This window comes from Carya illinoinensis, chromosome 7 (assembly GCF_018687715.1).
Source record: "Carya illinoinensis cultivar Pawnee chromosome 7, C.illinoinensisPawnee_v1, whole genome shotgun sequence".
Taxonomy (NCBI): domain Eukaryota; kingdom Viridiplantae; phylum Streptophyta; class Magnoliopsida; order Fagales; family Juglandaceae; genus Carya; species Carya illinoinensis.
In genome coordinates this window covers 5,139,131-5,151,572 of record NC_056758.1, presented here as the reverse complement: position 1 = coordinate 5,151,572, position 12,442 = coordinate 5,139,131, and the positions used below count along the sequence as shown (strand labels likewise).

Below are 12,442 nucleotides of genomic sequence, written 5' to 3'. Positions count from 1 at the left end.
TGATTTAACCAAAAATTACTACTTTTCTACTTATAATGATTTTGATATTTTATAGTTAGACCTCAATAGTAAATGAGTTAGAATTTATTACTTTAGTGAGAGATTAAGTTGGATATTGAGGAATTTGGGAAGTGATGATATTTTTAGGTTAAGAGAAATTTAAGTTTTTGAGAAATTAAAATAGGCAATTTGAGTATTTCATGTGTGATTACAAGTTATGTATTCAATTGAAGATTTATTTAATTTATATGATTTTTTATAGGTGACGATTAATTATTTATTAAGCAATGTTGTAAGGAAGTTTTTTCAAAGACTAAGAAGTTCAGGTAAGTAGGGTTTTTATGCTAAACGTTGCATAAAAATAAAATAAACTGAGGTTGATTTATAAAAATGTGTATTATATGTTATGAAAAGAATGATGAAAACAACCTCAGTTATTTGTTCGGCATCATTCATGAACTCTGATGAAAGATAAAGCATTTTTGTCTTGACTGGTGTAGACATGAGTTTATTTTTTTTTTTTTTTGACATTCAGTTTTCTAAACTGTGCAAAGAGCGAATATGAAATTTTGTTCATAAGTTATATTTTTGTGATCTGATTTGTTATGTTTTGAAAATGTTATGTACTCTGATATGATATGATGTGATTTCTAAAAAATTTTTGCATGACATTCTAAATCGGGATATGTTTTGTAGATGGTAATCTGTTTGACCTACCATAGGTGCTAATAGTAGCTTCTGTTTGGGTTGGTACGAACTGTTTTGTTTCTGGTGTGCCCACTTTAGAGACAAAGTGGTTTTTCTGTTAATCTTTCCTGTGTGCATATTCAAGATTCCAAGAATAATAAGAGAAAGATTCGCATTATGTTTCTGCTTTGTTAGTTATCAAGATTTGCACAACCCTACCACGAGAGTTAAACATGACTTCTGATGTGATATGATATTCTAGTATGATGGTGGTCTGTTATGCTACGTCATAAGACTTTGAATAAAAATATTTTTGAATATGAAAATGATATGATTATGGTCAGTACTTTGTTTTGATAAGATGTGGTATATGAAAAATCTTTAGCATAACTATCTAGTTCTAAATTTGATTCTATCTCTGCTTTGTTCAGTTAAGGGACCCTACCATGGGGGATATATGTGGTATCTATTTCTGTGTGATGTGATATGGCTTTACCATAGAAAAGAATAGTAGTAATCTATTTCAGTTCTGATATGCACCTGCTTGGGTATCTGCATATACACAACCCTACCACGAGGGTTAAATATAGTTGGCTCTGATTTGATATGATGCTTTGATTAATGATGATAATGAATTAGATACATTATGCCAAAATACTTTTGAATATGAATAATTCTGAAACCTCGCTTTGATTTTTTGATAACATGTTTATGCTTCCGCACTCTGAAAATGAAAAGGGAAAAGTTTTGTTTAGCATACTGATCTCTCTAAATACTTATGTTTACATACTATTTTATGTTATTTACTTACTGAATTGTTGATAACTCACATCTTATCTCTTCAATATTTTTTAGATAATTTTAGAATAGTTTAACTAAGGATGATTAAGATTATGGAGCATTGGTGAGATGATTATAGTGAATTACTCATAGAAGATTTATTAGGATTGGCAGGTTTTATTAAGAGATTTTGTAGTATTCTAATAATTTTATATTTTGAAATTTATAAATATCTTGATGAAATGTAAGTTTTATAGTTATAGGAAGTAGCTCTCCAACCCTTATGGAATCGGGGCGTTACAACGAGCTTCTCCACTGTCATGCTTCCATTCTATAGAAAAGCTTTGTGTCTCTTTTTTGGACCATTCGAACGATCTCTGCAATAAGTCACCAGCTTCTCCAATAGCATGCCTCTCTCTTTCGTCTTTTCCAATTTAGTTTAACAAATGATCGATCTCTTCACTGTGCAAGAATTGAACATTGCCCAACCTTAATCTCCCTTTCCCCTGTTGTGAACGTAGTTAGAGGTACATTTCGTCGAAACTCCTCGGGAACCTTCCCATCGTGCCAACTGTTTGCTAGCCTTTATTTGATATATATTCTAAAGAAATTGTTCCAGGTCAACTGCAAGCATGCAGAATATATATATATATATATATATATATATATATATGTATGTATGTATGTATGTGTATTGTATGCATATGTATTTTTTTTTGTGTTTTGGGGGGGGGGGGGGGGGGGGGGGGGGGGGGGGGGGGGGGGCGCGGTACACAGTTTATGTGTATTTACGACCAAATATGGAAATGCAATAGATTGATACTTTTGTCATCTGAAGGGAAAAAAGAATAAAGAAAAAAAAAAGAAAAGGTCAACTGCAAGCCACTTCGCCACACGTTCTTTGTGAAAACCCTTCGTCTCCACCTTCAATAACTAGTTTTGCTTTGAGATAATCTTATAATTGGTTGGTCTGTCCTCAACCAAAAAACAGCCCACCAATAAGTGAGTGCCACGTAAGCGGTCTATTGGAACACAAATGTGACTGCATTGTAGGAGATAGCCTTGTAGCCCTTACACTTTCAGAGCCCGTTGCAGACCTCATTCAAGTTATCTCCTTCGCAAGCCCCTCATCTCCTTTGCAAACTTGCAATAAATGTGTTGTTTCCTTCATTTTTCAGGACAATTTATTCTACCTGATTCTTTGACTATTTCCATTTATGGGTTGATAAACATAAATTTATTTGGCATTGTTCGGTGTGCAGACGAGTTCATAGCCTTTAACCTTTTGATGCTAACTAAAAGCGTGGTGCTATATCGGGTTCTTGGGTTGTGAAGTCCTCAAAGTCTATTTGGATTACAGAGCCTTGATCAGTATCAATCAACTTAACTGGGTGGATGTTCAAGAAGTTCCAGTACCATTTTCACACCTCCAACATTTACCAGTGGACGAACAGAGATAACTACTAGAGAGAGAGGAAAGTGGATTATGAATTGTCGAAAGCCATGCCCTTTTGCGATTCTGATTTGGGTAGAGAACTTGAATATTCAGATGAATCCATCTCTGATCCAATCTTTTATCTATTGTGAGAGGCTTTCAGATGTATTGGAGGCTGGTTTGGTGGCTGACAGAACTGGGCAACGAATCTTTAGATGTATTCTGATTTGGTGGCTGACGGAATTGAGCGACGAATCTAATTGTGAGGGCGTTCGACTGGGTTAAGCCAGTTGAGTTTATGAAGAAATGTTTATTATCCAGAGAAAAATATAATTGCAAGTACAATTATGTATTAATATGTACATTAATATGATGTGATTGGTAAAAAAATAAATTTTATTAAAAATAATATTAATTTAAATTTTAAGTATGAATAAATCAGTATTAGTATACAGATTAGTGCACAATTGTATGTAGCAAAACTCATTATCCAATGTGATGACTATTATGTGAATTGTGTGAAATTGCTCATGTGGTGCATTATTATTGGAGGCTGATAATTCCTTTAAAACAGGTGGATTGGTGCAAAGCGTTTTTGTTTTGTTTTCGGCAAGAAAGAAGCCCATATGGTCCTATATTTTGTGACGAATGGCAAGAAGAAAGGGCTTTACCTGGGGCAGGATCTGGAAAGCAAAACAAAGGCCGTAAGAAAGGGCTTTAAATTTCCAGAAAACGACGGGAGCCCCAGCTAGCTTTCTATTGCCCAGGGTGCTTGAGGGGAGGTATGGTTTTGAGTCCAGTCCAACACTCGAATTAAGGCCTAGGTCGTCGCACGAAAGAACTCACTTCAAAGAATTCAGAGCAACAACTAGCTAGCACAGTAGTGCACGGGCCGAGGCCTAACACCCTTACACTATTGTCCAAGAATCATGCCCAGTTTCTGCAAATCTGTTTGAAATGTAATCAAGGGAAGACGGTCCAAGAAAATGCCTGACCTCGAGGCTGTTTTACGGTTGTCTGATTATCACAGCACCCGTGAATCCGCCCCCATGCCCCATATACATCAAACTGGAATGGGAATCGCAAGGCATGAGTTGTTGCTTTTGCATTAACAAGTTGTCCATGTTCAAGGGATGTGGGAGCAATTTGAAAATGCTGTTTAAAACTTGAGAAAAAGAATATGGGGAATCAGAATCCGTTTGTGTCAGTCTGGTCCCCAGCTTTTCAGTTGTCTCTCTCTACCTTTTGCATCTAAATTCTCTTTAACCTTGGAGTTGAGGACATGGCGAGTGTGTTCACTGTTCAAGACCACACGTGACTGTTGCACCTCATGTTGTACTCTAATATTCTTCCCCCACAACGATTATGCAAGCGAAAACCTCGTCACAGGCCAGCTCGATCGGCCTTCAATTAATTAGTCATCTAATATCGAATTAAAACCAAAATGTTATAGGGGGAGTTTCAAACGTACGTACGTGTATTTACAAGCACGTATTTATGTCTATTATTTGCATCTATCTAATTTCTTGATGTAATCACCCCACCCTTCTCGGATATATGTACGTAACTGTATTACCATCTATTTGTCATCTCAATCATATCAATAGAATATAAATGTTTTCTTAAATTAATCATAAAAGATTACTTTTGTCTTTACATCTCTAGAGATTCTTATAAAAACAGAAATGAATTACAGAAAAAAGAAATTATTTGTGAGACTCGATAATTATAAACGAAAATGCAAAGTGGAGCCCCTCAAACGTCTTACTATTCAATTTTATTATTCAAGCATTTTAATTTTTTTAATTTTTTTAATTTATTTTTTTACTTAATAGTTAAAAAAGTGATTATTAGTGAAATTTTATATTTTTTCTTAATAATTAAGGATATTAAAAAAATATTTAGAAAAAGATAAAAAAAATATCTCTACATTTTTTGTGATAAGTGTTGGGTGGCCCACTAGCCCTATCTAATTATAAAAATGTACAATTTTTTTGCAACCTTATTTTAAATAAATAATATCTTATAAAATAGAGTTGTAAGAATATTATTTTTCACAAAAGTGCCTCCATTTAGAACATGTGTCCGAATCATATTTAAACAAGGATAAAAGCAAATTAATGAACCAAATGAGAAGGCATAAGAGGAGGTTCGTCCTACGTTACTTACATGTAGGGCTAGTTCGTTTCTTCATGGCCTTGTGTCACAAGCGGCCGCCCTGGTTACTGTTTTCCTTGCAATTGGCTGCGTTTGTGTGCTGAAATAATTTTAGATGATTTAAGTTTATATGTGAATTGTAGTGTTTTGTGAGTCTTATAGAGATATATTTAAGGCTATATTTGGATGTTGACTTAAGTTAAGCTGAGTTGAGTTCTTTATGAATAATAATGAGTTAAGTACGTAGAGTGAGTTACGTGAGATCCATCTAAAATGAGTTTAGATATGTTTTGATATTAAAATAAGTTTAGTACTATTTATAAAAAGTTAAAAAAAGTTGTGAGTCTCATGTATAAAGATATATTGAGTTGAAAAATGTTACGAATTTCAAATGTAAAAAAGTTTTGAATTAAAATAAAGTTAATAATTTAAGAATTAAGTATTTAAATATTACACTGATCAGCTTAAAATTAAATTTAATTAAATTGATTTCAGTTGAGCAGGAACATTTCAAATAAATTAAAATGGATATAACACCGTAACCTAAAAAATCCCATCTTTTCCGTCATTCTCAACTCTGGAAATTTGGTTGTTGTGTTGTCATTCGGGATGAGCAGGCAACTTGCGCACCAACTGTAGGATTGATTTAAGTGTGCAAAATTCGTACTTTGCAATGTTATGGACTAAAACTCTTGCAATAGTCATGTCTGGAATAAAGATGGATGGATGATAGAAATTCATAGAAACAACAAGGAAAAACTAAATAGATGGAACAGATTGGAAAATCGACCATGAAATATCCCCTCAACTGTCATGTCCTGGAGACTATGATCTCTTCAACGATAACGATTCTGATCTCCTCGTGTCTTATCACTTCCTGCTACGTGAAACTCATGGAATCCTCTGAAGTCTAAAGCCTCCCGAGGCATTACCAATACCAATATTTTTCTGTGGTTTGAATAACTGTAAAGTGGTTTCTTTCACGTGAACACGAAAGATGATGAAAAACTTACATGTGAACTTAATATCTTCTTCTTGTTGTTTTGTTTTTTTGTTTTAAAGAAAATTTGTCTTCAAGGTTGTCCTTTTTAATGTCTTTACGTTTTGAGAAGTACGGAATTAAGGACGCTATATATATGAGAAGACGGGACGGTGGCGTGTGGTACAGGCAGACAAATACGCCAAGTACTGCATGCCATTGCATGCTTGAGATCTTCTTTGGACTTGGATTTTTGGGCTCTTCCTGAGATCGCCTCAACAAGTGTGCTTCTATCATTTATATTGGTTTCATTTAATCCTAATTACACTGTGGCTGTTGGCTGTATATTCCAACTTAAAGAGAGGGAATCTGTAATTGGGAAGAAGGAAATGCTGATCTGTACTGGATAAACAGAAAATGCAAATAATAACAATAATAATAATATATGACCGATTACAGTAGATTCATATATATATCAGTATATATGGAACCCATGATCTTTCCCCACAGGGAAAAAGGTTCTAGAAGTGAAAAAAGAGAAACGGCAGTACTATTATAATTAGAATCATTATAATTTACAGGGCTCACAAATAGGTATTTAATTTCTTCTTTGATCACCTGAAAAATAACTCTAATGCAGTTGGTTTGATTATGGGTTGAAGATAAGATTCCCACATTTGCATTTCCAACTGATGGGCTTGTAGTTTGAACTGTCATCGCCTCTTGCATATGCAGCAGCATTTGAGACCCTGGAAAAGACGTTTCTCTTCCCATTCTGCACTTGCGGATTTGTAGGGACTTGAATGGCTTCACAAGGCCCACATGAGCTGCACCTACGCTCGCACCTTGGAGGCCTTGATCCTATTCGAGCTCTAAAAATTGCCTTGTCTTCTCTTACTGTCTAATTAAAGAAGCAAAAATAATATGTGTTTGGGTTAATTTCCTTCATCACAACCCATATATATATATGTTTCTTTGAGAGAGAGAGAGAGAGAGTTTGTGCGAAGTTCTCACCTTGGAAAATGTTTCGGAAATTGTTCTGGCTGCATGACACAAACAAAAATGTTACCTACAATTTGCAAGTATGGTTCATCTTTTTCAAATTCAACAGTTACCTATTTACCTTCAGCAATGAGTTTCAGCTGGGTGGAGCTTATCGCAATGAGAAAGATAGCCGAAATACAAAAATACCGAACTCTACGGCTGCAAATAAAATTGGGATTACACCCCATTTCGTGAGAGCTAGAGAGGTGAGAGCAGAAAATTCTATATGAAATGAAGGGGAAATGCAGTTGGACGAAGAAAGACGAGAGAGTAAATAGTCAGATCGTTACTGATATAAGAGAGGAATGAATGTGAAAAGTATGCTGTAAGTAATGACAGTAAAGTTAAATGACAAAACAAAAGCTCTACCAATCTCTCTGATCAGTGAGATTGTTGAGGTGATCGAACGGGGAAAGACATATCAGAAAATGCAGAATGCCGAGAGAAAAGAAAAGAAAAGAAACTCATCCCGAAATGGGAATTGCAGAACCCCAATCCGGTTTGATGTGTCCCAATCCAAACGACCAAGAGAACCAACAAGACCGAGGACACAGCAAGGAGATGGCGAGATTAAAGGAAAGAAGCAACCAAAACAGCAAAATACCACAAACGCCAAAGATTTATATAAGAGACAAATTAGTTCCCACTACCGGACATGCATAGACAGCTGTGGATATTGGGTTTTCGCTTTCTTCAATATCTGCTTTCATTTATTTGTAATTACTTCTCAACATACGTAATTTGATGCAATATGTCATATTATAAAATATAAAATAGATTTAATGTATCATGTAAAATTATATTAATTTATAAATTTATTTATATATAATTTTTTTATGTCTATAATAATTCTCTTCTTATAATATTCGCTTCTTATAGTCTTCCTCTATATTTGTGACGACTAAATAAATGATTTTATTTTATTTTATTGGCACTGGTCATTTAAGAATAAAGTTTTAACTAATTCCGAGGTTCATAGATCCTTAATAATTTTCAGAAGAAATTCCCTCAATTCGATAATTTCAGGAAGATTAATTATCATGTCTATGTTGAAGTTAGAAGAAACAAAATTATATGCAGCATTACCATCCCATGTGTTCTCTCCATGTTTAAAGCCAGCCTATTTGGACATATATGTTCAAGTACTGTATTGTAATTTTGTTGGGGGAAGTTATGATGAGTTCCAAAGTACAACACGTGATTGTCGCAGTGTTGGTCTCGGACATACACACGGAGGCCCCGAATAACATGAAAATTATAAGGTGAAAACATAAGTGACACACAGGATACATGGGAATGGTTTGGATTTGTCTAGTTGTAGCTGGAAATTAATATTGGATCGTGTTGGCGCGCTGCATCATACTCCTAAGATATATTCTCGTACGTACGTGGTTCCTTTTCAAATTCTTATATATACATATGATGTTTTGATTACTGCAATTTCCTTCCAATATTAATGCATGCATGCCCAGAGTGTTTGTTTCTACAACCGGGGCTTTCCATGTTTTTAATCAAATCTGCCAATCAGATGATGTCAAAATTAACGTAGCATCCTCTCATAGATTTTCATTAGTAACTACTCAGCTGCTCTAATCTTCACTTTCGAACGCCGAAAATCCATTAGTACAATCATGGAGTTTGGGAGGCCCATCAGAGAGATACACCTGACTATCAAAAAAAGCTTAGGGTTTTGTATACAGTCCCAACGCAGCCTACTTAAATATGGGCCGAAGGTCCATATACAATAGTTTATACCAAGAACAAGGAAAGCTACTTTTTTTGAAAAAAACTTTGAATAACCTAGCAAGATGTGAACTTGTGCGAGGATTGACTTTGAATAACCTAGCTAGATCATGAAGGTTGTCGTGGCCACCATTGAGTGGTCATATTTGGGCCATCCACTAGTGGCCAGGATGTGGAGGCCCGGCCTCTCTCTTATTTTACTTAGGATGCGTTTGTACGTGAGGTGATTTGAGTCTATCTCAAATATTTTCGGACAATAGACTCTTTAGCATCCAAATGCACAAAACACTTCATAGAGATGTTCTCACTTCAACTCATCAGGTTTCTATATTGTTTTTTAATTGAACTATTCGATATTGTTGCATGGCAGAGGAGTCAGTAAAAATCATTGATGCGCACTGCCCAAGACGTACAAACAATCTCTACCTCCATCGGTCTAAAGTCGTCCTCCAATTATAAATAATTGGAAAATTTTCAATTTCAGGAATTTTCCAATTATCAGTAGTTTTTCAAAATTTTGAATTATTAATAATTCGAAAATTTTGATAATAAATATTCTAATTTAATTGGAAATTTTTGAATTAAACAAATTTGATGAAAAATAAACTTAGAGAATTCGATAATATTTAATATTTTTGAAAAAATGGAATTAAATAAATCTGATAACTAAAAATGTGTGAAATTAATTTTTTATCGTATTGGGGGAATTTTTTTATAATATTTTTGTTTTATCACTAAAACATATAAATAAAATAATTATTTCATCATCACAACAACATATAAAAACATATTTCAATTTATTTCATACATTTACATACATTCAAACATATATTGATGGGACCCAAATGCTTAAACAAAACCTACTCAAATATCTTAATGAAAAATTTTATATGCAGTTATTTTTACGTACTCTTTACATACTCCATTAATACGATTGGATACATAATTTTTTTTAATATAAAATAACTGTTTTGGTTAATTATATTACTAAAATATATAAAAAATATATATAAAAATGATTAAATGTAGCCTAACTATTTTCTAAAATATTAACAATTTCATAAGTAGCCAAATTATAGAATTTCTGACAGCAATATACTTGCATAAGGCCTAGAGAATTAACATTTATGTCCTAGTCCTTTCCAAAGAGTGAGGCTGACATCTAGCAGAAAAAATTTGACAAGATTCTCCATCCTCTATCTCATTTATGTGGTAATTATGGGCTTATGAAATACGTGGGGTTCCTAAATATTAATTCATAAGAATTTTCCTTCTACTGTAGATATATAATATTATCATGATTATCCACAGAGCTGTACGTCTCTTTCCAAGCTAGAAGATGATGTTCAGGGTCCCGATCACTTGATGCTTCAACGTCTGTCTAGAATTCAAATTGGATTGAATTATCGATCTCTGAAGAAGATCATCATGCTTTATTTATTGTTTAAAACCAAACCTGATGCTAACAGCACAGCCCTGGCTAGATTCCACTTCTTTTTATCTCTTTCCTTATATTATTTTTTATGTGTTCATTGATATTCGGTCTCCCATTCATGATAAAGTGACTCACGTCATGATTTTGATTGATGCATTCATGATTTTGCTTGCCGTCTAGACTAATGATAACAAATTAAGGATTAAAATTACCTCTGAAAACAATAGATTTAACATATACAACTGCCAATAAATACATAAGATCGGCCCTTCATAATTACCTAAAAATTTATTCGAAATTGTTCAAAGCATCCAGAATATGAGGAGGTTCTGATATGCACATCACAATAATGGCATTATGTTAGGACATGTTAAGTTGCTGCGCTCTGTCTAATATAATTTGGGTCGTTAAGCTTTCATATTCATGATCAACATGAAATATCATCAGATACATATATCAAAATCACTATGTTTAGTCAGTTTGACGTATTCATTATGTATTCTAATGATGTAATAGATTGCATCACTTTTTTTAATATAAAATAACTGCTTGAACTAATTATATCAGGTAAAGAATATATAAAAATAACTATATATAACAAAATTATATATATATAGAGCATACATTAAGGCTTTAAGCTGCATCCTTTTTATAACAAATGGTTGATATAATATATCTCCTTCTTATCCAAGGATGTGATTGCCCAAAGTACCATACCCTTCAGCATGCATGCATACATATATATGTATATATATAAATAGACACACACATATATATAGTTTTGTGTATCAATGTAGGTTAAGAGTAATGATATTGTTTTTTTTTTGTATCATCATCCCCCACGATCTCATAACGTAAAATTAAATGATTATAAGCTATTCGTTATATTCAATAACGTATCAAATAATGTTAAAAAAGCGAAAATAAATAAGATGATAAATGTAATTTTTCATATAAGCTCACTGATCTAAAACCCCACGTACATAAATTGTCTGTGTATTATTTCATGTTTGTGGGTTCTGCTTTTCTTGTTCGGTTATATTGATAGGTTCTGCTGTCCTTGTCTGGTATATTGATAAGGCAAAGAGAAGGGACCAACTTAGTTTGCCAACATGTACATTTGATCAGGATAATTGTGTGTACGTACTTACATTTTCAATTATAAGAAAATTATTTAATTATTTTTTTATAAAAATAAGTCTAAATAATCATTTTCATTACAATAACTCAATATAAATATACATTTATCATCGAGTAATGCTATACATCACACTATCATTCTACTTATATTTTATTATATATGATATGATGTATTTATTATTATTTAATAATAAAAAATATGTAATAAATGATCATTTAATAATGATAAATATACTACATTTTATTTAGTAGAATGATAGTATAGCGCATAAAATTTTTCGCATCAAAATAATTACTAAAGTTAATACGAGCTATAGCATTTTAATGGGGTGAATGTAGAGCGTTTCAAACGAAATATCTTATTAGTTTGCAAGCATACTTGCATCCAAGTTATGTACTTATTTCCACATGAAGTAATATTAATTGCAGTTTATCATTATCACAATATAAATTAATTATTAAAATAATAATAATAATAATAATAATAATAATAATAATAATAATAATAATAATAATAATAATAATAAATAAAAGAACAAGAAAAGAAAGATGAGCAATATATGTCGTTAACGCCTGTTACAAAAGTCAATTGTTGCTAATTAGTCAAATCCAGCCACCCTAATTACCGGCAAAATATTAAGTATTTGAAAACTCTGTTCCTCCCATATATATTAATATATGCATCCAAATAGTGCTGGGTCTGAGATATATATATATATATATATATATATCTATATATATAAATAATAGTAAAATAGTAGTAAAATAATTTGTATTAAAATGTTTTATGAGGTTTTGAGAGATGCAAAAGAAAAAATTAAATAAAAATATTATAAAGTTAAAATATTGTTAAAATATTATTTTTATTTAAAGATTTGAAAAAATTGAAATATTTTTTATTTATAAATTTGAAAAAAATTATAATGATTAAATAAAAAATTTAAAGATTTAAAATTAAAAATTATTTATATTTATAATATTAAAATATTAAAATAAAATAAGATCAGATCAGATCATCTTATCTTTTAATAAGATAGGTAGT

The 12,442-nt window shown here is 32.3% G+C and overlaps 1 protein-coding gene across 1 annotated transcript; it reads right to left on the bottom strand.

Moving 5' to 3' along the window:
• Positions 1–6,456: 6,456 nt before the first annotated feature.
• LOC122316803 (EPIDERMAL PATTERNING FACTOR-like protein 2) lies at positions 6,457–7,670 on the bottom strand. Its single transcript, XM_043133596.1, has 3 exons — positions 7,162–7,670; positions 7,053–7,081; positions 6,457–6,939 (listed from the first exon to the last, which is right to left on the bottom strand). Exons 1-3 carry the CDS (start codon positions 7,268–7,270, stop codon positions 6,688–6,690), a joined length of 390 nt encoding a protein of 129 aa, XP_042989530.1. The 5' UTR covers positions 7,271–7,670; the 3' UTR covers positions 6,457–6,687.
• Between the last annotated feature and the right edge of the window lie 4,772 nt (positions 7,671–12,442).